Here is a 26313-nt window from a genome sequence, read left to right as displayed (position 1 = left end):
TTTTTAAACTTGATTTTAGTTTAAAATGTGCGACAATTATGCGATAAAACACAGTAAATAGTCTTATTAATTGACTACTGAACAAAGAGTTTGGCACCAGCCAGATGTGTACAAGGAAAAATAGTGTTAACCATGTCATAGCTAAGATCTTGGCCATTTTGCAATACTTAATGACCCAAGGACAATATTTTTGTTTTTTCTTTGACATTTTTTACCAGTTCACAACTTCAGCTGATGCACCGAAATGTTGCATTTTCCATTATAATAGTATTATCTATCACACATATAAGTGTGTTTAACCAGACCGATAAGGTTGAAGTCTGTTAACTTGAACTCATTTAAATATTATCAGTTTATAAATGAAACTGAATATTTTATATTCCTTAGTAAATAACATACACATGATACAGTTAGCACTATATCCATAATATGGTAAGTTATCTGGGTGTATCTTAAACTCCTCCTGTGTAGTTGGATTGAAGAACACCTAAGTATTATCACCACTGACGAACTTGGTGCGAAGGGGAGTGATGTTGTACTTGACGTCTCGGCTGTACGGCTTGCGCAGCACGCTGGCGGCGTGCGTGAGCTGCAGCGCGCAGTCGGGGTGGGCGGCCCCGGGCAGCAGCGTGCACTCGCGCTCCAGCACGCCGGCCAGTCCGTCCAGCAGCTCCACGAAGCCGAAGGACACGGCAGCCCGCCGCACACGGTTCAGCTCCTTGTAGAACTGCTGCGTCTTGTCGGGCAGCTTGCGTGCGTGCCGCAGGATCTTCTGGATGTCTGACTGGAGGCCCGCCTGGCGGATCCACGCCACGCAGTTCTGGGAGTAGCTGCGCTTCTCGGCGGGGCGCACGGGGAAGGCGGGCGCCGCGTCCGGCAGGCCCTCGGCCGACCCCAGCCGCCGCAGGTCTCCCAGCCAGGGCACGGCCCCCGCGCCGGGCTCCAGCACCGTCAGCATCAGGTTGGACTTCTTCTTGCCGTCCGCCCACGAGCACACCAGCCCGAACCAGTCGTCGGCCAGCAGGCACAGCGCGGCCATGCCCTCCACCTTGAGCGCGCCGTGCAGCAGCACGCAGAACGAGGCCAGCTTGCCCTCGTCCACCCCCGACTCGTCGTCGGAGTCCACCTCCAGGTTCACGTCTGCTGGAACAGCTGCGAGCGGGGACCCCTCGCTCTACATCTCTACGTCACAGTTACTGTGATGTAGCTTGACAATAACGTAAGTGCAGCAGGCTGGAAATTAATATCAACAAGGTAAATCTCAATAACATGTATATATTCTCATCTAAAATCCAGGCAAATACAACACTTACAGTACCATCCAGTATTATACATTTTTTACGCACAGGAAACTCATGTTATCCATTCCCTTGAATTTCACCATATGGCTATCTGTAGATTCATTTTGCTTAAAACATTTACGATGCACCACCCTTTCCTGGATAAAACATTAGAAACACATTCATAGAACTACGATAAAATCTAAACTTTCAGTTCAAATTCAATATTTACAAAGTGCTTGTGAGTCATAGATATAGCAATGGCCAATGAGTGATGATCTGATGATTGTGGAATATTATGCAGAAAATGGTTATTACACTAAACGCTGTAGGCGCAAGGATATTTAGACCAAAATGACAATCTATGTCTAACCAAGCATCTACGATATTTTTACCTTTTTGTACTGGTAGCACTGCAGCCAGTATGCCTACCATGGAAATGGAATAACAGCAAATCTTAGATTAACTGACACATGTTTAACGGATATTTGTTATCATGGACACTATATTTTGTTCCCTTTAATATGCACAAACTCGTCACTGCTGAGACATTTCTACGTTGCAACTTAAGAATGGGTGGGGTTGGTACCACTTGAACAGCCTGTATATAAACACGTATTCAAGAACTATACTGTGTAAAAACGTAAATAATTCTTGCATGCCTAATGGTTATCAAAGGATGATGATACAACTGTTTTAAAAAAAAAGTATCTACGTGTCGACGTAGGTTTTCTCCCATGCCTGTAAATAAAAAAAAGGAAGTAAAACGTGACACTAAAATTTATGATGCACGTGGCACAGAAAACAACAGCTAACTCACCCCTTTCACCAGCCTGTGCCTCCATCATGACAAAGGAATCTGTGCAGGTCTTTAATCAAATTGCTGGATGGTGATACACACCAGCCATTATACTCAAAACCAGTTTTGTAGCAAGCCATTAGTCCTTCATTGCACAGGCACTGTGCGTTCGAGGTATGTTTACCATAAATAAATAGATTCTTATAGTTCTTTGTACTCAGTCAGGGGCCAAGCAGGGGGGGGGGGGGGTTTGGGGTTCAACCCCCCCCCCCCCCCTTAGCACCAAATCTTTAATTAATTAATTTTTTATTCATCACTCAAACAAATTTCATATTAAAATTAATAAAATTTTTACCATTACAATATTTAAATATAAGTACCGGAAACTGCTAAAATAGCACTATTTTACACCTTAAAATCCAAATTTTCCCGGGGGAGGACCCTGGACCCCCAGCTTTAATATGGGGGGGGAGGGGGGGGGCATGCTTCTTAACATCCCCTATACACAAATCCTGGCTACGCCACTGCACTCAGTGAAATCTTATAATATACTGTTTTCTACATAACCGTATGGATGAAAAAAGAATATGATAAATCTGCCTCCAGTTATCATGGGAAGAAGAAAGGTTTGCTTGAGTTTTTTCCCCCTCTATCAAAAGCACGTGAAGGGAACCAGCCACTTGTCACACACACACTCATTTCTGGCCGATTTACACACACCAGTGTCATGAGTGTCATGGCCAGCCCATGAATCCACCAACAAGATTGAAAATATTGTAAAAAAAAATATTCTATGACTTCGAAAGGTTTTGTTTACACACACCCGGCACGCGTCCGTGCCGTTGCAAATAGTGCTGTCACTGTGCCGTGACCGCTGGATAATTAGGGACTATATTTTTTTGTTTCACTGCATGCAACTGATGGATACTTAAAGAGTGTAGTTGCCAGACGATGGATGAAACACTGTCCATTGTGAATAGATATCAATACGCGATCATGATCTGCAAAGTTGACAGGTCATATCACAAGTGTGTGTGAATCGGCCTTACCTCATGTCCTTACTCTCAACCTCGCTCTTGACAAGGTCACTGGACTGATATGTTTCCAACCATCATGTCACCAGTTAGCTGTAAAGTTTTTACATCAAAACGAGGTTCTCAAAGTGTGCGCTACTGTGCTGTGGGGCGCCTCTCTTCTCCGGAAACTTCATTACTTATCGTGTTTTATCGCATAATTGTCGCACATTTTATACTAAAATCAAGTTTGAAAAATAGGGGTGCGACTTTTATGCGAAAATTTTTTTTTGTTAGTTAAAGTTATTCTTAAAAACAAATCCCATTCATGGAAAGTACATTTATTTAAAAAGTGAAGTACAAAAGAGCATGCCATACAATTTAAATTAATAAGTCATGCAACAAAAACCTTTCTTCAACATTAAATATAAAAATAAAATCTGTAATCCAAATGCCAGCCTGAACGAACGCGTAACTATTGTCATAGTACCAACCACGAAAGAGTGCGGGCTATCAAATGTAGTTAATTCGGCACTCGACAGAGAGCGCGCATTGCATGCACTCAGCGAGATATCGATATTCGACTACTTGTGCGCGCTCTATACGGGAAGCAACATAACCAAACATGAATGATGCCAACTAGCGCTGGCTAAATTTTTGTAAGCGGTACACCGCAGCGACGTAAACGAACCGATAGAGGTTATAATGTTTAAAAACGTCTTTAAAAGAAAATTTACACATCAGACAACTTTGTATTTCCGTTAATAAAATAAGTAAGTGGTAATGTCCGAATAAATATTAGATTTATACTTTAAAATACATCATTTTATACGGAAGAAATACCCACACAAAGCCCTCGGAAACTAATAGCAGGACCAAATCATGCAACGTTTACACGAGAGGATTTTTTATTTACATTTCGACGCCCTAAAATATACGTGCGACGATTATGCGATAAAAGAGAGTACATTCGTAATAAACAATTCAAATTGCGCACACATCATGCACCACTTGTTGTGTTTGCCGGTACTCACGCTTGGGTTGTATTCGGAGATGAGATCACACAGCTCACACGACACATTAATTAACTTGACACAGATTTTTTTTTTTTTTTTTTTTAGTATTTTTCTGTAGTAATAATAATAATAATAATAATAATAATAATATATTCTTGAGTGTCAATTCTAATATATATTACCGATGTGAGCCTGAGATTGTAGTTCTTTTAATTTCTGTATCTAGGCTTATCAAATAAATATCTTTATTACATTTTTCGCCATTCTACACATATTTTGACTAGGTAGGGTGCCACGTCAAAATACTAAACCTGTAAGTGCGCTGCGAACTGAAAAATTTTGGGAACCCCTGATATAGGCTGAATTCATAATGGAATTATTTTCCATCAAACATGCTTTATATTAAAAGGGAGTAACTACATAAGTATTGACCTTCAGATCTTGTGTTGTATGAACAGAAGCACTTTACTACATATTCACCTTCTGTTTTTGTTGTCGGGTGTGGGAGCACGAGATGTCTGGAAACTGCCATCGGACTTCCAACATTGACAACCTCCATGAACCCACAGATATCTATTGTGTTGGAGATTGACCTTTTGATGACATCAAAATCTGTCTCCTTATGATATGCCTGCAATTCAATTAAAATAAACACATATTTTTCATATACAAAAAACTCAATTATTAAAATAAAAACTATCTCAAATTGACTCAGTGTAAATACAGCTGAGTTCTGCAATACAATTATCATTTACTATCATTAAGGTTACAGTTAAAAGATATCTGTTAATAGGTAGTTATTATAAAAGCTGTTAATTTTTAATTTTTTTTTTTAATTTTAAAACAGTATATTTTAATGGCAAGTTTTTATGGGAAAAAAAAATTACATAACATTAAACAAAAACCCTTCCAAAATTTGAATCCAATTCTACTGTATATGTCATAATATTATAATTTTTTTATAAGGTTTATTTTAATACTTAATATTTAATAAGTTAAAATTTACAAAACCACTCAAAAATTTTGTTAGCCATTTGTTTTTTGTTTTATTTATTTTGACAGCTTATTACAGAATTTGTACTTAATATTTTATCTTAAAAGATTTCTCACAACAATTACAAAGTCAATTCTAATGTAATACCTAGGACAGTTCAGCATAGTTCATTTTTTAAACTTAGTGTTGTTGTTGACATAATTTCAATCCAAGGGCTGAAAAATGTCATAACAGTTGTCTCTTGCGGACTGCAGTCAGGGATGAACGCTGTTCCGCAGGAGTCCATGTCTTTGTCTTCACCGATATTAGTGTGCAACGGTCAGTAATTATTTCTTTAAATACTTGTTTTTCTCTGTTCCTATGAAAGCCCTGCCCCAATAACTCCACCCTCTGCACTTAAGCCCCATCCTGCCAACATGAGCTGTGGGATACGTGTATACCACACAGCTGGTGGTTTCAAACAAATTTCTCTCCAAAGACAGACATTGTAAGTAATAAAAAATTTTACCATCTAAAGATAGTTAGTGTCCTTTGACCAGCCAATACGGCCGAGTCACGATGCATCCTCATGCTCACAGGGCGCTCGGGACCGAGCAACTAGCAACACATCTGTGGTCCGAGACCTGTCCCACCATCAAGGCCAGTGATACTAGGTGATGACCAATCAACACAGACTGAATTCACTTTTGCTTTGCATCATGTGTTGGTTAGCAATGACTGAGATGATTTTTAGTGCAGTTTCTAATATTTGACCACCAACATGTGATAAAATAAAAATGGACATCATCTTATTGCATTATGGTGCAACGTGTTCAACTATCCAGATGCTCAATATTATAAAGTTTTTTCTTTGATTGGAACTTCACAGTTTCCTGCTTTCCCAGAAGAGAAAACCAGAGTATTGGAGACATGATAGAGACCTAGGTATACATTCTTATAGTCTATACTACGACTACACATCTAATTAATAATTTGCAATTATTAGAAGTATACTAAAACATTGGTACAGAGGTATATTCATACAAGTTTACAAGTTTTTGGAACACTTTTAAATAGTATGTCTTGGTAATATCATCTTTAGTTTCTAACCAATTTATTTATAATTATAAGACTCCAAGGATGTTTATTTTGGTTATGAAACTTGGTTTTATGTATAAAAGGACTGTTTGTAGTTTAGACTGCATTTCCAGTTGGCATGATGCGATTGGCTGCTGCTTGGGCAGCATGGCGTTGAAATGTCCAAACAATTTGATTGTTTGAATCTTTCGAGCGTCAGGCCTGTAGCATCATGGGAATTGGAATGCTGGAGAGCTTCTCGGGTTCAGGTCTAAGAGAAGCGTCACCTGTGTCGGGTGAGCGTTTACCTGGCCCGAATTACAGTTAAAAGTTAACGATGGCACTTAAATTAGGGTGCAAGTGCCGAGACCTGTTGACACTGCAAGATTGTGACCATTTGTACGACGATTTTGACCTGTGTTGCGAAATGATGTAAGTTTTTTGATAGTTCATATCAGCAGCATCTCAAGGTAGGCCATCTCGAAAAGTCGTTGTACTCTGGTTTGGCAAAGAATCTAGTGATGCTTCCACATTTTCGTGCCCTGATCACATTTTGAGTGATTGAAACACTTGCATTCACACATCATAAAAACTTTAATGTACACATTGACATTAATTTTATATGGTTAATTCTGCCTCAGTTATATAAAACAGCCATTGAAAATACTGCGCTATCAGATATTACAGGTTCAGTAGTCCAAGATATAGGATTATTGTACAATACTTGCCTGAACTTTGCCGGCGCATGAAATATTTCATATAAAATTACCATGAGACTCATTTAAAGAAATTTGAAATATATAATTTTTGATTTGAGAAATTTTCTACTACGAGTGAGGACATTTGCATAGTTTGTGCTTATCACATTGGCCATTCTAGGTAGATATTTCTTATTCTAGCTAAATTATTTTTCCCAGGAAATAGTTGGAATGACTTTCATATTTCAATATGTATTGTTATCAACTTTAATAATTATTAAGTGTATGTCCATGTATGATTCTGTCAAGTGTGCATGTCTTTCACGTGTTGTGTTCACTTGCATGTTATTAATTTCTTTCTCTTTTTTCAATACAAATTAAATTTTTTTAACAATAAATCTAATATTTAATTAGTTATTTTAATGCTTCTTTTTGACATCAAGCACTTAACGTGTTATGTTATCAAAAGTAACATACTCTTACAGGTTTCAATTTAATATCTTTTACAGTTGTTGATAGGTTGTAATGTAAATGTTTCACTACAGAAGATATATTTGCAATAAAGTGACTTAAGAATTTAAAGTATTAATAGTAATTGTAATAACAATTCCTCATTTCTTTATTTTACTTTCTTGCATTTTCATGCGTATTAGTTATGTTGTTGTCTACATGATACATACTTCACAGTGTGACACCTACACTGGACCTGGTGATGCGTACCTGGGGCGAGGGGAACAGTATAACCCGGGAACTGAGATTGCCGCACTTGAGCGTGCCGACAAACGTGGAGAAGTTGTTCTCCGCCAGCTTCTGGAACATCTCGCGCACACTGTCGAGGCCCAACGGGGCGTCCGGAACGTGCACCGTGCTACCCGCGCCTGCAGCTTCGGCCAGTCGGCGGTACAGTGGTAGCGAGAGCCGGAGGTCCGGGCAGTCGGGTGCTGCCACACACATCACGCTCAGCTGGCCCGGGAACGAGAAGGGCAGCGGGAAGGGCGCGGAGGCATCGCGCTGCCCCGCTGTCGCCAGCGAGTCCTTCAGCGACAGCGGGCCAATGCCACGGTTGCCGTCCGTCACCAGGACCACCTGCACAGCTCTTCATGACTACAGCCAGTCCTACGTGCTATGCGTGCACAGGCTATTAGTACACATCCCCAAAGTGTAGAAGCCTGGCCGGCCGGCCGGCTTTTGCCTTCATCTAGATCGGTAGTTGTGTCAAGTTAGCATGTGTAAAGGTAATATAGACAATACCTATAGTTAAAAATTTATGAGAATTAAAAAAAAAAAGGGTTAAAAACTTAAATGCAGCTAAAAGTATATGAACACTGTTAAATGAAACTGATATCAATAAAAAATAATAATTATGATTAATAATAATGATTCTTGCAGATATTCAGTGTTGGTCATAATGTCAAAGCATTTAAGAGGCAGGCTCTTTTAACAAATGCCTCATACAATAAAAAACCAGACAAACTAACTCAAGAGCACAAGACAATGACACCTAAAGACAACCAATACAAAAAAAAATTGTACATACAGATTGTTCGCAAAGTGAGTTATATAAAATTAATTTGTGGCAGGGAATGAAAAAATAAGCATTTTTTAATAAGGAACAGAGGACTGGAAACGAAACTATGCTAAGTTACAGCCGCAAACAGAAACGCACAAAATTTGTAATTGGTGTGCTTCAGGGAACTACTTCAATGGTCGAGAGGATACACGATTGCAGTACAGTAACGTTCAAACGTTCCACGGGAAGCAGGTGACATGCAATTTCTTAACTGGCAGGAGAAATAAAACTGTGGAAAACTGTAATGTGCACCAAATTGAAGTGTAAACATTTCTTAATCAGTGATGTAAAAACACCATTGTAATGGCCAGTCTACAACTGCAATGTCCTAAACTGTGTCCGACAGACACTGATCGCTGATTGGTCCACGTGACCCTCTGACGTCAAGCGTGGTGTGGGCGATGGTCCAAATCTCCCAGGTCCGAATACATTGGACAACTTTAACATTTTGTCCCAATAAGTGACCTTTGGTAGCACAGAAAAACAGAAATACTCACAATATTTCAGTTCCCGGTTCCAGTTTGAAAAACAAACATGAAAAAAAAAATTTACTACGCTCTAGTGACTACTTTAGGATTCAGGACATTTGGAGATCAGACATCACAATTGTAGACAGGGCAGTTTTCTGTGTGACAATGTGAGTCCTTCACATTAGGATAAAGACACGGACCGCCCACAGGTTCAGACTGTTGTAGACGGGCCTTAAACAGTTTTGACTGAATAATTTTCATCATTGTTACTAAACCACACCCTGAAATGGTTATGATTATCATACAGCACCTGGCAAGGAGTGGAATTCCCCCATTCTCCAAGCACCATTCTATTAACTCCATGCAGGGCGGTCTCGATTGATGTCCTGCTGTATTCACCCAAGTGCTGTATCTTTTCCTTGATGCTGTCAAAGTCTCTGGTGAACGGCACCACCCTCTCGTACAGGGACGAGAATGCAATCTGGAAAGAATAATTATGTACTCAATATTATCCTCCAAAAGGTTACAGATAATAATAGGCTCTGGATCATAAATATGCTAACTGCAATACATCCCTGAAAATCTGTGGTGTCCAATACATGGCGCACATTAAAAGTACCACAAGTGGAAGATAACAGAATGTGTGGAGGTGAACAGAAAGAGGGAAACATCATTTCTAGTGAGGACAGGGTGGGAGTGGATTTGGTTTGAGGAAGGTATTGGAAGTGAGAGTTACGGAGAAAGCTAAAATGAACGGGAGAGTGAAATAGAGGAAGACTTCTCTCCTCCGGGCAAAAGCCCAATTGCAGGTGTATTTAATCCATTCAATAGCTGCAATACAAGGGCTACGGTACCACTGACAAACAGTCCACATTCACATAAAAACTGATTATGGAAGTGTTAGAAATTTATGGTTTACGATCCGTCTACCTCTTTCACTGAGCACGGAAAAACATGGCAACCAACGAGACTGATGTATCACATTAATGAAACAATTTAGTTGAAAAATTTTTGAGTTACAATAAGATAAGTCAGAATTTTCTATTTAATAAAAATAACCACAACGTCATTATAGAACACTGGTCATATGCTGACATTCTTTTACTTAAAAAAATTATTACATATTATAAAAGTAAACATACATGGCTAACAACACAGCAAAATAATTGGCTTCTATTCACTAATAGTTCTTCTAATACTACATAAAATACTTGAACCAAACACTCCTTAACATTTATCTGGGCAATTTGCATTTTTAAGCTCGTGTCACAGTCTTGGGACCCGTTCAAAATAAAATTGTGAACTTTTAATACCCACGCATGAAACCAAAACAATGTCAACAACCTTCACAGTCACTACACCTTGCCGTGGGAACAGCCTCTACCAGCATGCTGGACACCAAAAGTCTACCAAGGTATTTAAAAAAAAAAAACTTAATATAAACATAGGCTCTCTAAATACATAAACTCATGTGTGAGTGAGTGAATGACAGTATCATAATAAGAATTTAAATTATATTTTTATAATTAAAACTACAGTTATCACAGTTTATATCAGTAATTAATTTTTTTTCTCTCTATTTAATACAATATTTAAAGGGGATGAAAACAAGGGAGGCAAGAGATGCATACATGGAAAGGCTAATGGGAGAAAGGTGGAAAGGAAATGATGGGGCAGATCATTACAGCTATGTGCGAAGGGTGAAGGGAGAGAAAGGAATAGCGGTGCTCAGAGGAAGAGAGGAGCGGGAATGCAGGGAGGGCAGGGAGAAGGCAAATTTGCTACAGGAGCAGTACCTATCTGTGACTGTAAGGGGGAAGGTATGGGAGTGTCGGAAAGTAGCAAACACAGCAGAACAGAGAGGTTTATAGATAAGGATGGAAGAGGTGCAACAGAGGGTCAAGAGTTTAAAGGGGAGGAAGGCATCTGGTACGGACGGGATAGGGAACAGTCACCTTAAGTTGGGGGGTGAGCAAGGTATGTAGATACTTAACTGTGATGTTCAAACAATCCCTGGAGGAGGAGAAGTGGTAGTGGTACTAATTTACGAGGGAGGTAGGCATAGGACAAATCTGGGAGACTACAGACCAGGCAGCCTAACGTCCTGTGCAGGGAAAGTAATGAGAGGCTTCTAGGCACATATGGGGTGGAAGTAATGAATGACCTAGGTTGGGTGGACGATAGACAACATGGATTCAGGAGGTGATTCTCATGTGAAACACAGATGGCGAGGTTGCTGGAGGATCTGGTGGAAGCCGTGAACGGGAGGAAGCAGATGGATGCAATATTCATAGACTTTGAAAAGGCAGAGTACCACACAAGAGGCTAATGGAGAAGGTAGAGATATTGAAGGAGGATGAGAGAGTGGTTAGCTTGGTAGGAGACTTCCTGAGGGATAGAAGGCAGAGGGTGAGGGTGGGTGAGGAAAGGTCTGGAGAGGGGTAAGTGACGTCAGGAGTTCCACAGGGGGGGGGGGAGGGGGGGGTGTTGGGGCCCCTATGGTTCACGATAATGATGAACAATATCGGAAAGGGATGGAAGCCGGGATGGAAGCCAGGATGAAAGTATTTGCAGATGATTGCGTAGTGTATGAGGTGGTGGGGGATGGATTACGTCTGCAAGGTGACTTGAGCAGACTGGAAGGATGGACGGAGGAGAATGGTATGTTGCTGAATGTTGAAAAGACGAAGGTGGTCAGACTCTCGAGGAAGAGGAAAATAATGAGGGAAGTGTATATGTGGAAGGAGCAGGAGATAAAGGAGGCCGAAGAGTATAAGTACCTGGGGGTGACCTTGCAAAATAACCTGGGATGGGCAAAGCAGGTTCAGCGGGTGGTGAGTACGGATAGGAAGGTGCTGGGGCTGCTTGGCAGAACCCTGCAGAGGGCAGGGAGGTGGGTAAGGGAGAAGGCATACTCCACATTGGTCAGGCCATGTGATGGAGTATGCAGCTATGATATGAGATAAGGGACCTGCAGTGTAGAGCAACAAGGTAGATGATGGTTATGTGGAGGAGAAAGGAAGGGCAAGAGGAAGAAATGCATAGTCTGGCTAAGATGATTAAGGAGCTTGGGTGGGAAGCATTACAAGGGGGAAGATGGGTGGAAAGTTTAGTCAGACTGAATAAGGTGATAAAGGGAGAGGGTAATTGGGGACTAGGATACACAGAGGTAGGAATAAGGGGTGGAGAGATCATGTGTGGAAGCTCCAGAGGGTATGAAGGAGAATGAAAAGGGTTAGGAACGCTTTCCTTGGGCGAGCGTAATATTCAATTCAATTCAACACTAATTAAAAAGTTATAAAAAGTAAAGTTTCATTATAATCTTACATTGGCTACTATATTTAGGGTAAACTTACCACAGAGACGTACTCAAGTTTACAGTTTGCAGCCAAATAATCTAGGAGCGTATTTACGCCTTGAACAGCTAAAAATTGTTTGGTGACTACTTCTCCTGTTTCAGGTAATTCAATAGGCTCTGACATAGACAACGAAACATCGATAACTATAACGGTAGGCATTATTTATTAAACGTTGTGAACTTCAATAGCTAAAGGTTTATTTTACAACTGGTCAAATAATCTTTTAACATTAATTGACGTCGGTTCGAAGTAACACATGTGTTTCATTGTTAGTAAATATTACAACTTAGTCCCTTAGATTATAAATTGAACTTTCTAGAAGACACGCAAGTATGATATCAGAACATTCAAATAAAATTCTTCTTGTGTTTACTTATCGCTTAGTAGAAAAAACTAGGTAGCTTTATCTTAACATCGTTTTTGACATTTAATATACCCGAATTCTTGTTTATTGCACAAAAAAAAAAGCTATCTGATTTGAAAAATATAAATTTAAAGCGATGGTGTAGTACATTTGGTTTTATGAACATGTATTGTTCAGAGTCTCATGTAAATAAAAACTTCTGTGTATGTAGCATGTGAATCAATATTACAATAAATACTCAGGAGAACTGACGTGCCGTATGAGTGAATTTTATCAGGTTATCAAATATTATTCTAGATTTAATGCTACCGAGTTAGGAATTGTCAGGAGACAATGCTGGGGCGTAGTTGAATTCATTTTTAAAACTTAGTTATCGCCATATTGTTCTATTGTTGTGGAAATTAGTGATGGGTCGTTCGTTAACGATTCGTTCAAAAAGAACGAATCTTTGAGAGAACGAAATCTTGCGATTCGTTCGCGATGTAAAGAACCGGCTCTTTGAGAGCCGGTACCTTGAAAGATTCGGAAGAACGAAAACGCGGAGAGAACGAGAGAACGAGAGAACGAGATGAGAGAACCGGTCACGCGCCCGGTCTGATTCGTTCGTAAAATGATTCATGACGTCAGGAGTCTGAAGAATTTGTAATCACAGCGTGCGCATGTTCACAAGAGCAAACGATAACTGATCAAATAAAATAGGGTAACATGAAAAGTATCTATACCTGAAAATATCAACTGTTAAGTAGTGGTTTAAAATTGCTTTTTCACATTCACATACACAAATTTGGAAATAAAAAACTAAAAAAACAAAAAAAAACCGTATGAATTAAAAAATAACAGGGAAAGTAACTACAAATGTTCACACTTACCATTTTTGGGTTAATTAATGTACTTCATTTGTTTCTCTTCATACTGAATTGCAGTAGTATTAAATTTTTGTCTTTTTTCTCTAAATGTGTTGGTCTACATGTAAACACTTTACTGTCACTAGAGTGTAAATAGCCTATATATTAATATTTGTAACTTAAAAAATAATAAAATATAAATAATCTTGTTTCATATACGCAACTGTGATTCACTGGCTACGGAAAGCAATGTTCAAATTCAAATACAAAAACACGTACGTAATACTCTAAAGGATGAACGAGTTACGACACCTGATAAAAGAGCCAGATCTCATACACAGAAAAGAACGAATTGACCGAGATGAACGTATCGTTCTGAACGAATCATCTCACGGAACTGATCCAAAAGAACCGATTCGGTCAAAAGATCCGTTCTGCCCATCACTAGTGGAAATAATTGCGTTAGGAATCGTGGAGACGGCATGCGGTGACGTAGTTGGAGTCACTTTTTAACCTCGTCATTAACTAATTGTTCCAACCATAATATAGTGGAAAAGGTTCTTGGTTACTTCTAATGATGGTTAGTAAGTATGAATCAAAATCTCCGTCGTTAAAAACAGTCATTCAAATAAACAACATATCATACAACACCCATCGGGGGTTCCTGCAGTTATTCGTTGTTGCCCATTTTCGTCTTATTTTCCCCTGCGGGCACCGCAAACGAGTGCAGTGTAACGTGTGCTGTGCGATGAATGGCCCGCATCACCAAGCTATCGATAGCCGTATCGACCCATGTTTATGTATCATTCCGTTAATCTTTTAATGTCAAATCTAATTATAAACTATTTATGTATCTGTTTTTAAAGCACTGTCATATGTATTTTACTATTTAAATGTAATTCAACTTGCGACTAAATCTTTGATTACAGCCTATCTTGTTCTGCGGTCTCTACGCACTTTTTGATCACGAACCTGGCAACGTGGCGTAGTGCCTCTTAGTGCCTGAACTTAAGAAAAACTTGTGATATAAAAGTGAATTATGATCGCAAGTTTAATACAAAAATAAAATTTCACAAGATGAGACATAAGTAATTTGTTTGTATTGAGATATATTTGTTGTGTTCAGGTTCTTTAGATTTACTAAATTAAAACAGCTAGCATCAATTATACAGGATCATGCCATTGGGATCAAGGCTAAATTTGAATACGTGATGTGGAACAATTACTTATTGTAAAGATAGCATATAACCTAAGAAACCCTTCACACCATTATTAATTTTAAAAAATTCTGAAAATACCTTTTTCGAACACTAATGGCATTACTCTATTTACCCAGTAAATAGCGTTTCTTTATTCCTGTTGGTTTCTGAAAAATTACCGTTTGTTGTGATTTAATTTCATTGATGATCCTATAGTTTTCCATGAATATAAACGTGTATGTTAAGTTTTGACATCGTACGGCCGAAGGCCACCTCAAAGCCCGACCTGCACCCACCAGTACTCGGCTCCGCTAACGGAAAGCACCCCTAGCCATGGCCCACCCGAGTCAAGTGAGCGGACCGCAGCCCCAAGGTAGAGAATAGCGAACCATTTCTAATTACGCATGCAATGCACTCACCGTGCCTACAAAATTCCCCACGCAATAATAACGTAATCAAAAACAAACAAAAGCCCCTAATTAATAAAGTGCGACGTAGGAGTGCCCGGCTCACTCACGTGTAGTTTTCCGCTAAAACAGCTGTGAGTGCAACCCTTGCGGCCTTCAGCCTAATTTCAGTAGGGAAACGTGTGACGTAATTCAAACCACCCCAAATTAGCATTATCGTTCGCCACTGTAGTAGTTTTCAAGAAACAGACAGTCTCCAGCTTGACTCTAATATTCAAACTTATTTTAGACAAAATTATTAAATGTCATTTCTATAACATATATAGATATTAGATTAATCATTATGGTTTTATTATGTGAATTTAGAGCCACTTAAAATTAGTTAATTATATAGATTTTTACGAATAACGGAACTTCAGAAACTCTGGCGCGACAGGGAGCTTACCCCTCCCCTCGCGCCAGGGCTGCACGTGAGTACAGCGCGACTCGCGGACCGGGACGGACGCACGTCCCACGGGGAGCCAGCATCTCTTTGTTTCACCGAACATCCATCTGGTAATTATAGTCACCACCAAAACCTTTTTTTAATACTCCCCGTGTGCGCCCGGTCCTTTTTCCGGTGTAGGGCCTAACCCAGCCGCATCAATTTAACACGCCCCACACAAAGCATTACGTGGGGCCGTGCAGTATTCGGTACGGGCTGTCTCCCGCCACCCCAGAACTTTATTTAATCGCCTAGTGCACAGGCAGAGGCTACCTTCAAGAGTAAACGTGTTTTAATTTAGTAGCGAGCCGCGGTCCACACAGGTGGGCCCGCGCGTCGCCAATTACAGATTACGAAATTAGCCGATGCTAATTGAACGCTCTCCCTCGACTGCAACTGGCGTGAGGACTTAAGTAAACGCACGTAGAGGCACGCAGGTGCCCCTCTCAGACGTGTGCAGTGTAGTCGTGTACTTAAAAGCACCACAGAGTGCCGTTTTATCAAGTGTAATTGTAATCATAGTGTAATCAAAACTTCTACGTGTTCCGACGCCCCATTGGCAGTCATGTACCGCCGAGTAAACCTCGCGCCCAATGTAATGAACCAGTGTCAATCGTGAACAATAAAAAGTCCACCCCGCACCCCCTGTGCGCGACGTGCGACCCGTAGAACAGCCAAAACAGTGTATGTAAATTAATTTAAACAACCCAACCCAATCAGGAAACAAAATTCACCACCGCCGACGGTTCTAGCGGACCACGCTGGGGCAACGAACCCACGACCATCACACGGTTAGACACCGAGCTAGCCTGGCGCCCTCCCGGAGCAGAAAACGCTAAGAAAGCCAGCCACCCCGCTAGGACCTGCGCCCGATCTCGAACACGAGACCGCGGCTGACGGCAGTTTGATACAAGCAGTAACAATTCCTTTTATAATATTATGTACTACCCATTGAGAACCGCCATTCAAGTTTAGAATCTGTTAAACAAATTAGTGTTTCCAATTGTGTTTCTTCTCAGTTATAAAGAAATAAAGAAATCCCATCAATAAGTGTCCATTAATCTATGAATTATTGTATAAAATTAAAGAATTTACTTACCGTAAACTGGGCCAACTTTGTCCAGTGGCGTAGCCAGGATTTGTGTATGGGGGGGTGTTAAGAAGCATGCCCCCCCACCCCCCCATCAAGGGGGTCCTTCGCTGGGAAAATTTGGATTTTAAGGTGTAAAATAGTGCTATTTTAGCAGTTTTCGGTACTTAAATTTAATTATTGTAATGGTAAAAAATGTATTAATTTTAACATGAAATTTGTTTGAGTGATGAATAAGAAATTAATTAAAGAATTGAGCTTTGGAGAGGGGGGGGGGGGGGGGGGTGTTTGAACCCCTAACCCCCCCCCCCCCCCCCCCGGCTACGCCCATGACTTTGTCCCACACTGAGAAAAAAGGTTGATTATTTTGTTTTACAAATGTTTTTCAAAATAACAGGTCCAACATTAGTTAGACTTCTTTCCCATTATGTTACTGTTTAAAATTGACGCCGTCCCCGCTACCTCTGATTATTTAGACGTGATTTTTGTCCGGTTCGTGTTCTCAGGGAGGGTTCGGCCTTGTGGCTAGAGGTAGGGGTCAACGCAGTAGGGCCCCCCGAGCTGTTGAGGCCACTCGGGACGCCTGAATAATAACACAAAACTTCTTCAGATAGTTGGTGAATTTAATACAGCACAGCCCAATACATGCTGCTGCCCGTTCTGGCCGTAACGGTTTGCCCGACGCGACTAGTCACACGCGCAGCTCACTTCCTCAGTGGCGGCTCACGATTCTTATGCGCGTGAGGGGCAGACTCGTATACGTGACGCGAAAGTTACAAAAGATACTCTGACATGGCACACGATATTTTGAAGCACAATACACTACACTAATACCTAGCTCTGGATAAACTGGGCTAGCAACACGTAGGCCCGTGTCTCCGGCGACTCTACGTGGTGTCTAGGTGTGTCCCAGGGACTGAATCGTTATTAAGTTTGGTGGCGCACTGCCGTACGACGGTGATACATAAGCCCTGACATGACGAATTACACTTAGGCGAACAACTATTCCACTAACATATTACACTTGATAAACTGGGCTAGCAGCACGTAGGCCCGTGTCTCCGGCGACTCTACGTGGTGTCTAGATGTGTCCCAGGGACTGAATCGTTATTAAGTTTGATGACACGTGTCGCCTGCTGGCTGCCCCGTGCGAGCCAAAACTAAGTAGCCTGTAGGCTAGGTTGGGCATGAAGCGCCGACGTAAAACCACATACTCTCCCCACAGTACTTACGTATGACGTGGAACACTCATCTCGGAGCACTGATTGAATTAAGTTAAGTACCTCATGGTAAATTTAGGCCGACCGCGGAACTGTACAAAAGGTTGAAAAGAAATTACACTATGGAAAACTACATGTCGGTGAATGCAAAGGTTGAAGGTTCCGCGTTGCGCGCAGGCTGCCGGCCTGGTTGAGCTCTCGAAGGACACTGGCGGTGTCGCCGCGCTCGACCCCCCTCCCCCGCCAGCCCTCCCGCGGAAACGTGTGAATTTCGCGGGAAACTGAACCGGCCAGGTTCGGGACAAATCGCACCGTGAAACATGATTTTGCAAAGACTTAATTATTAATTAATAAAAAATAATGTTCAATAAAATCCTGTGGAAAAACATAATTATAACAATTTGTTGTAGTGCGGCGGAAGGATATGCCACACCCGGCCGGATCCTTGCGCCGGTGTAGCACTCGTTGTATGGCGTTCGCCTCGTCGCACGAACTGCACTTAGCTGCGCGCACGGGCGCGTTCGGTGCACACGCTTCTAGGAGACGTTGATGAGGCATAGCGGTCTATGCGACATAGAGGAGCATTGGCGGTCGGCGTCAAAATATGTAGGTAGAAAATTTTAGAGGTGTTAAATCGAATATAAACAATTAAAAGTATTTGATAATTAACAGCTTTTGTTAACCAAGAAACAATAAAATCTCATTGGAGCAGCTTTATTATAATATCTCTTTTAAGATAAGAACAAAAAACGTGAAAATACGCGATAATAAAAAACAAAAACATACATATTTATAATTTGTAAAAAATACTTTCTTACGTTGTTTCTGTTCCAATCTCAAACTTTGTCTACACACACAATACCTTTAATAAACAGTAAAAAACTTGGACGACGAATTTCCAAATTATACTTTTCTTAATAAACAAACATCGTTCTTTATAACGAATAAGCGCGCGCATGCGTAAAACATACGAAAAATGCGAGTAACGAAATGCATTCGTGTGTAACGTTTCGTTACTCGTTACTAGATGCCGCACCCGTTACTCAGTAACGAATACATACGGTTTGCTCTAGAAAATTTTTGTACCACTTCAATTGAGGTGGTAGCACTGTTACAAAAGAATCAGCTGTTTCATAAAGAATTATTCAGTGCACAACTTTGTGGTGTGTGTATTTTGAATTTAGTCGGACAATTCTGGTAAGTGTAATATTATTTTCGTTATACATATGTCCTTACAGGAACATTTGGTAAATATGTAGATTAGCTGTAATTGCGAAAAAAAATGTTAAAATTCCGAAAATACTTTTATATATGCTCTTTAACTTCCTCTTTTCATTAAACCCGGCGGAGATAAGAAATTCCAAATACTTTAGGAGATATGGAATTTTTTAATTTCCATCACAATACTGTGCATTCATGCGGCGTTCCATTGTTTCTTGTTTACGAGTATGAATTTTTTTTTCCCGCGACGTAGGTGAACGACTACATCATTTTCTACTAATGGCAAAGGAATTGTACCCGCCTCTATCTTAAGTGAGTATTTAACGTTTCAAATTTCAATGTTTTATTTGTTATTTGGATATTATTGCACAAGCAATAAGTAAAAAAAAAATATTACGTGAGTTGTTACTGTTCATCCTTTGTCCCGGTTTGTTAGGTCAGGTCAGTTACATTATAAATACTTTAAAACTAAAGAACCATTAAAATTAATTCACATTATTTTTAATGTCAGCTTAGTTTGAAAGTATTTAAAATGTAACTGACCGGACCCAATTGACCATTTTAATTAATTAGGCATTCACGAACACATGGCAATAAAAAAAATTGTGGCGGTCGAATGATTGCACAGGTCTTGTATAGCAAAATAAGAACGGCGATATCTCCTAAATATTTGGAATTTCTTATCTCCGCCGGGTTTAATGAAAAGAGGAAGTTAAAGAGCATAGAATAAAAGTATTTCTGGATTTTTAACATTATTTTTCAGAAATATTGCTAAACTACATATTCACCGAACATTTCAATATCAGCTTAATTGTACAAATTTTTTTCAACTTTGCTCATAGTAATAGCAAATGTCAATTTAGAGGTTAGTTTGGACAACTTTGTTCCGGGTTAAAGTTGCACCATTGAAAATAAATTACCTCATCTGTCACTCTTCCTGTTTTAATGTTTCAGAAAACTTTATATCACATTGAGGCCAAACTATGCTAAATATTTTTTGCTTGTTTATATGTTTCAGGGAGTAAACATGCAGCACTAAGAGAACAGCGAGAAAAGGAAGTAGAAGAAAGATAGGGAGTCGTAGATATCAAGACTACACAGAAGATACTTTACAGAAGTGTTTGAAAGATATTAGGGATGGTAGACTTTCTCAGAGGGCAGCAGAGAAGTTTTGGAACATCTCCCGCAGCAAAATTAAAAACAAACTGAAAGGTAAAAAACCAGGTTGGCAGCCAATACTAACCGAAGAAGAGGAATAAATACTCATTGAACATACTACGATTTTATGTGATTTTGGGTTTCCCATTACAGAATATGCTCTAAGATGTGTTGTCAAATTTTATTTAGACAAAATGGGTTGAAATGTTTGTGAGTTCCGTGACAACCTACCAGGTTATGACTGGGGAAGGCACTTTCTGGAACGTCACCCCGAGTTAACGTGCTGCATATCCTCAAACATGAAGCGAGACCGGGCTGGTAATTACTTAATTTTTTTTCAAATATGGAGAAAAGTGCTGAAGGCATTCCACCTGAAAATATGTAGAATTACGATGAAACCAACATTACTGATGACCCAGGAAGCAGAAAAGTTTTGTCAAGGCGCAGAATGAAACATGTTGCGCAAGTAATGGATTATTTCCAAAACGTCCACCTCAGTTATGATTTGTGGAAATGCTAAAGGGGAACTTCTGCCCGTCTATGTTGTCTATAAGGCAGAAACGTTATGGGACACATGGATGGAAGGGGGTCCGAAAGGTGCACAATTTAATAGGTCAATGAGTGGATGGTATGACTCGGGATCATTTGAAGACTGGTTTTTCCATCTTGTGCTCCCTAGACTCAAAAGACAAGAAGGAAAAAAGTTACTGATAGGAGACAACTTAGCATCTCACATTAACAAGGAAGTCATTTCAGCTTGCCAAGAAAATGACATTGTCTTTGTTTGCCTGCCCCCACACTCCACCCATCTGACACAGCCACTAGATATGATGTTCTTTCATCCACTGAAGACAGAATGGAGAAAAATCCTACATGAATGGCATAAAACTCCTAGTGGAGAGCGTTTCAAAACTCTACCGAAGGATGTATTCCCTAGATTGCTGAATAAACTTTTGGGAGTCTCTGTTCAAGACAAGGGGCAAAATTTAGTCTCAGATTTCAAAAGTTGCGGCATTCATCCTCTTGATGCCACCAATGTTTTGAAACAATTGCCAGGTGCTGAAAGTTCTGTGAATGTTGAGATTGTCAGTGAAGCATTCCTCGAAACAGTAATCAGTAAGAGATCAGAGACCACACCTTCGATTCGAAAGAAAACTTGTAAACGTTGAACCTGGTAAAGGAATCACTCCAACAGACGTGGATAACAGTACACAAGTCGCCTCAGAACCTAAACAAAAGAGAAAGAGGGGAAGGCCAAGGAAAGACAATTCTACCTCATCTGACGAGGGATCCAGTGTTGACATTTCCGATTCCACAAGTGACGATCTGGAATCTGGAAACCCTAATTCCGATTCTGAGTGCCTAACTTCACACAAAAATGAATCATGGAAGGAATAACTAAGTGAGTGTGACTATGTTGCAGTCACATACAATGGAGAACTCTATCCTGGCAGGATTGTTGGCTTTCCCATAGAAGATGACAGTAGAATCTATCCTGGCAGGATTGTTGGTTTTCCCATAGATGACAGTAGAATCAAGAAAGTTAATGGAAAAAATTATGAAATTTTGGAAATGGCCAGTCAATGGTAAAGAGGACATAATGATTTATGATTTTGATGACATAATAATGAAAATACGTGAGCCTGTGCCAATAAGGAGGGGATAATTTTTTGTCCCTCAGCTCAACACTTTCACTTCATAAAGAGTTTTGTCCTCATATTGACTCTGACTACCTATGTAAAAATGTTTATCATATGTTGCCTAATAATTTTTCATGGTGACTCACAAGTGTGCTTGGACATATGTTTGCATTAGTTATCAATAGAAGGTACAGGTATACTTAAAATAATGAATGTTTTAGTGTGATTTTTGTATGCTTTAGATAATCACAGTTTTTTCTTAATAAAATGTTGAACAAAAATTTCTTTTTAGTCATTTATTTGGTCTTATATTCTAGGTATAACTCTAAATAACATTGTCCCATAACCCCATTTGTACAACATTAACTCTCTAATAAAAATAAACTCACTACTGCAGTAAAAATGATAGTGGGCTAAAGTTGTCATATGATGGGACAACTTTAAACCACTAAAAAAATAATTTGTAAAAAAACAATAAAATTTTATAATACTCCAAACCGACATAACTACTTATCCCCAATACTTTCACCTTTACACCAAAAATGTTTTGGAAAATTTTACTTTATTAGGTAATGCAAAAGATAAGAAGCATCAAATTTGAAAAATTGAAAAATGTGGGTCAAAGTTGGCCTAGTTTACGGTACCTAAGTGTGTTTGTGTGTGTGTTTGTGTGTGTGTTTGTGTGTGTGTGTGTGTGTGTGTATATGTACAGTAAGTCCTCGGTTTACGTCGGGGTTACGTTCCTGAAAACCGCGACGTAAATAGAAACGACGCAAAATGAGCCATGTTTCATGCCACCGGCCGGCCATGGCCCAAGGTCGGCCGGAAGCGCTGGCATACAGACGTGACAACGGGCAATTTTATCAGCAAATGACAACCGACGGCGTGGGAAACAAGTCCAACTAGTACTTCTCAGCTTTATAGAATGGTTATTTAACCAGCTGCTTTATTACCTTTATTGATTGAAATATAAAAACAGATATATAGTACATACTGTACGTAAGAGCAGGAAGCGTCCCTCATGATGTATGATAAGATAAGGCGGTGAACGTGTAGCTTACGCTACATAGCATAAATTAACTACCGAAGGAAACAAAGAATTATAAACAAATTATATACGGTGTTTTGGTTAAAATAAAGATTTACGGTCATTGTAAATGACGTTATTGTGAATCGGCGACAACTTAAATTGAAACATGAGTACTCAAACATTAGCGACGTTACTCCGAAACGACGTAAATCGGTACGACGTAAATAGAGGACTTACTGTATTATATATATATATATATATTAGGGATGGGACGAATCCACATTTTGGTCGAATCCGAATCCTTGTTCGAATCCTCAGTGTTTGTCATCGAATCTCGAATCCCAGTCCCACACTAACCTTCACCACATGTTATTAAAAAAAAATCCCACATTTATTTTAAAAAATTAAATAGGCCTATGTATTAAAAAAAATCACATGTGTATTAATAAAATTATAAAATAAGTGTATAGTGTATACACCTGATATAAAATAGAGACAAATAACCTCAAAAACCACACACGTAAGTTTGCATCTGTCTAATTCTCTGTTAAATTAATCCTTCCTATGTTTTCAATAAAATACGTTTGTATAACAGACACCATTTAAAAAAAGTTACGTTTTTTTCTGCAATGTTATATTATTGAAGGTTGGAAATGATAGAGTAGTTATGCTAATTGACAAAATGCAGCGTAGTTTATCTTATGTTTGTGCCATTTCCGTTACCTTTATAATATAGTTTAGGTATACAATTTTCTAGAGCTGGACGAACCTCAGTTCTCTGGTTTCGAACCGAGCCGAACTGAACCTCATACAGAAATAATTGTTTTGAATTAAAATGAACCGATGAGCAGCATTTTGGTCTAACTGAGTGGTGAGAAAGAAAGGTTCTCAAGCCATATGTAAAATTAAAACCTTATATAGCTTAGCTTATATATATACCAACTTTTAATTTATGAAGAAGTTCCAGCATTTTGGTCTTTAACTGACTGGTGAGAAAGAAAGATTCTCCAGCCATATGTAAAATTAAAAAACATTATATCGTGAAGAAGTTACATCTAAATTTCAAAAAGACTATATTCCTTTTTAAGTGTACACTAACCTTCGTTTAAAAAAAATATTATAAAGATGACGAACATTCAGCATAAGGCCACATAACATATTTTTGTGGTAGACATAACCTAACATTTTTAATAAGTAAAACTTTTTAATAGGACATCAAAAAAAAGGCGAATGTGAATTAAGTTACCTATCTACATTACAAAACCCGCTGACTGCAGTTGCTGTTTTCTTGGAAGAATGCTGCTCGTTAGAAGAAACTTTAGACGTTTTTTTTGGGGTGGTTCTGGATCATCCGGGTCGTCATTATCTTTTCTCCATTTGGAAAACTTAAACGACGTTAGCCTGCTCATCGCAAATCACCTCAAGAACAATAATATTATAAACGTAACGTAAAAAGTGTGGTTTAAAAAATTTGCGTAGGAAAAAAGAAAACACGAGAAATAATGAAAGCTGCCGCGACTACGCTAGTCAAATTAGTACCGTACTGTAAAATTTACTGGACCAGTACTTTTAATACACAAGATTAAATTAATATTTTCATTACCTGACTGTTATAACCAAAAAGGCCAAAGAAAATAAATACATCCCAGTAATTTAAAATACGTAATTTACGTAATCATTTCCTACCGCATTTGTCTTGTGTTAACTTGATCACGTTAGTTTTGCCGAAATACGAGAGTTCTCGTACATGCGCTTTAGTTTAACGTATGGGGTAAGCAATTTTTGGTGATTTTACAACACTTATCGTACACGCACTATAGTTAAAGGTATAATATACAATACCTTTGGCATTTGTACGATAGTTTATATTACGTAGTACGACAAATGCATACAAAATTCTCTAAAGTAATCAAAAAACAAAGCGCGCCCATATGAAAAAATGCTATGCGAGTTATGCGACGATTAATAATTTTTATTTTATTTTGTCTGAGCTTGAAACTTTGAGGCGACGATTATGCGATAAAAGTCGGAATATTACAAGTAATAGAATTTTGTTGAGCTGTTTTGTGAATGGTCTCTAATGGGGGTTAGAAAATTAGAAAAACGTAATTTTTTTTAAACGAACTTTCGGTTTTTCGAATATATTTTAAGAGGTTTCGAACCGAACCGAACGTAAGGGTTCGGTTCGGTTCGAAATTTTCAAACTTCGCCCAGCACTACAATTATCAGTTACTACCTAAAACTCTTAAAAACCCACCTCGAATCCCACCTCGGATCCTACGAATCCTCGAATCCATAGGATTCGGTATATTCGACGAATCCAAGATTCGAAAATCCCATCCCTAATATATATATAAAAACCAGTAATCAATTAATCACAATCCCCTATACTGAAGTTTGGCAGTAATATCAAAGACTCTCTGTTCTGATGTTTTTAATTTTCAAATAAGCTAGTGACATGGTTGTACAGCATGACCATAACTCGTGTCCCAATTCACTTAAAAATAGTGAAACATACTTTAATATACATTTATTTAAAGATTCTATCTTAGACTGAGTGTTTTTGAAATAAACCTTGCAGCAATAATTTATACCTATTGATTATATATTTTAGATATATTTTTGACTGCTGCTGCAATGAACTTTGGACTATGCTTGTTTTGTGTATAACTTCTCAGTATTTTTCATCTGTCAAAGTCTGAATGCTCTTTCTAGCACCTATATGCATAAATTTGGGAAGGGGAGGAGGTGGCCCTATCTGCCCCCCCCCCCCCCCCCTGAAATTTAAAATTTCTAAAGGTTAAAGAATTATATTTATAATATAATATAATATTATTATTTTCAATTATAGCCTATCCAGAGCTACAATTAACTTTTATCAGGAAAATATTTAAATTTTAGGTTTCATGAAATTTTAAATTATGAAATAAATTTTAATTTTTAAAATGTATAAACAAGTTTCTGACATTAACATCATGCCACAATATTAATACTATTCTCGTTTCTAACTGCCAGCAATTGGAGTTTTAAGATTGTTGGTTGAAAATGTCAATAAAATATTTCTAATTACAACTCATATAATTTAATAAGCTGGTGCTCGTGTAATTAGTTCGTCACCCAGCCGCGGTCATTAACAACTGTGCCCAACACCTAGTGGAGCAATCACTATCTTGCCAGCAACGAGGTAGTTTTCCATTATTAATATTTTCTGAATCCGTTTCCATCAGCTCCGTGGTATGTCCTCCTTGGTCAAGAGCTGACCATCTGGCAGCTTAATTAATATGTTAGCCCTCCTCTGAGAGGTGTTTTATTTTCCTACAAGTTAACAGAGTATTTTACCTGCTACGGGCCACGAGAATACAGAAACTTTGCCAGTAGGATTTTCCAGCATCGCCCTCAC

The 26313-nt window shown here is 39.1% G+C and overlaps 2 protein-coding genes across 2 annotated transcripts in view; one reads left to right on the top strand and one right to left on the bottom strand.

Annotated features, from left to right (window-relative positions):
• Positions 1 to 337: 337 nt before the first annotated feature.
• Positions 338 to 12554, bottom strand: LOC134530546 (integrator complex subunit 14). Its single transcript, XM_063365466.1, has 5 exons — positions 12253 to 12554; positions 9207 to 9377; positions 7577 to 7942; positions 4589 to 4739; positions 338 to 1152 (listed from the first exon to the last, which is right to left on the bottom strand). Exons 1-5 carry the CDS (start codon positions 12412 to 12414, stop codon positions 488 to 490), a joined length of 1515 nt encoding a protein of 504 aa, XP_063221536.1. The 5' UTR covers positions 12415 to 12554; the 3' UTR covers positions 338 to 487.
• A 2968-nt stretch (positions 12555 to 15522) lies between these two features.
• The window catches only part of LOC134530545 (density-regulated protein homolog), a 35807-nt gene continuing 25016 nt past the window's right edge, over positions 15523 to 26313 (top strand). Inside the window, exon 1 of the mRNA XM_063365464.1 lies at positions 15523 to 15625. The gene's annotated coding sequence lies outside the window, so the exon portion shown is untranslated. The remainder of the gene's footprint in view (positions 15626 to 26313) is intronic.

The sequence above is a fragment of the Bacillus rossius genome, chromosome 3 (assembly GCF_032445375.1).
Source record: "Bacillus rossius redtenbacheri isolate Brsri chromosome 3, Brsri_v3, whole genome shotgun sequence".
Lineage (NCBI taxonomy): Eukaryota > Metazoa > Arthropoda > Insecta > Phasmatodea > Bacillidae > Bacillus > Bacillus rossius.
Note: the sequence above shows the minus strand (reverse complement) of the source record. Positions and strands in the feature narration are given on the sequence as shown.

Excerpts from the sequence above, each read along its gene's own strand:
- LOC134530546 (XM_063365466.1), bottom strand. The coding sequence starts at position 12,414 with ATGCCTACCGTTATAGTTATCGATGTTTCGTTGTCTATGTCAGAGCCT. Across the intron at positions 9,378-12,252 it reads AACTTGAGTACGTCTCTGTG|ATTGCATTCTCGTCCCTGTA; the intron begins GTAAGTTTACCC and ends TATTCTTTCCAG. Across the intron at positions 1,153-4,588 it reads CCCGACAACAAAAACAGAAG|CTGTTCCAGCAGACGTGAAC; the intron begins GTGAATATGTAG and ends CCCCGCTCGCAG.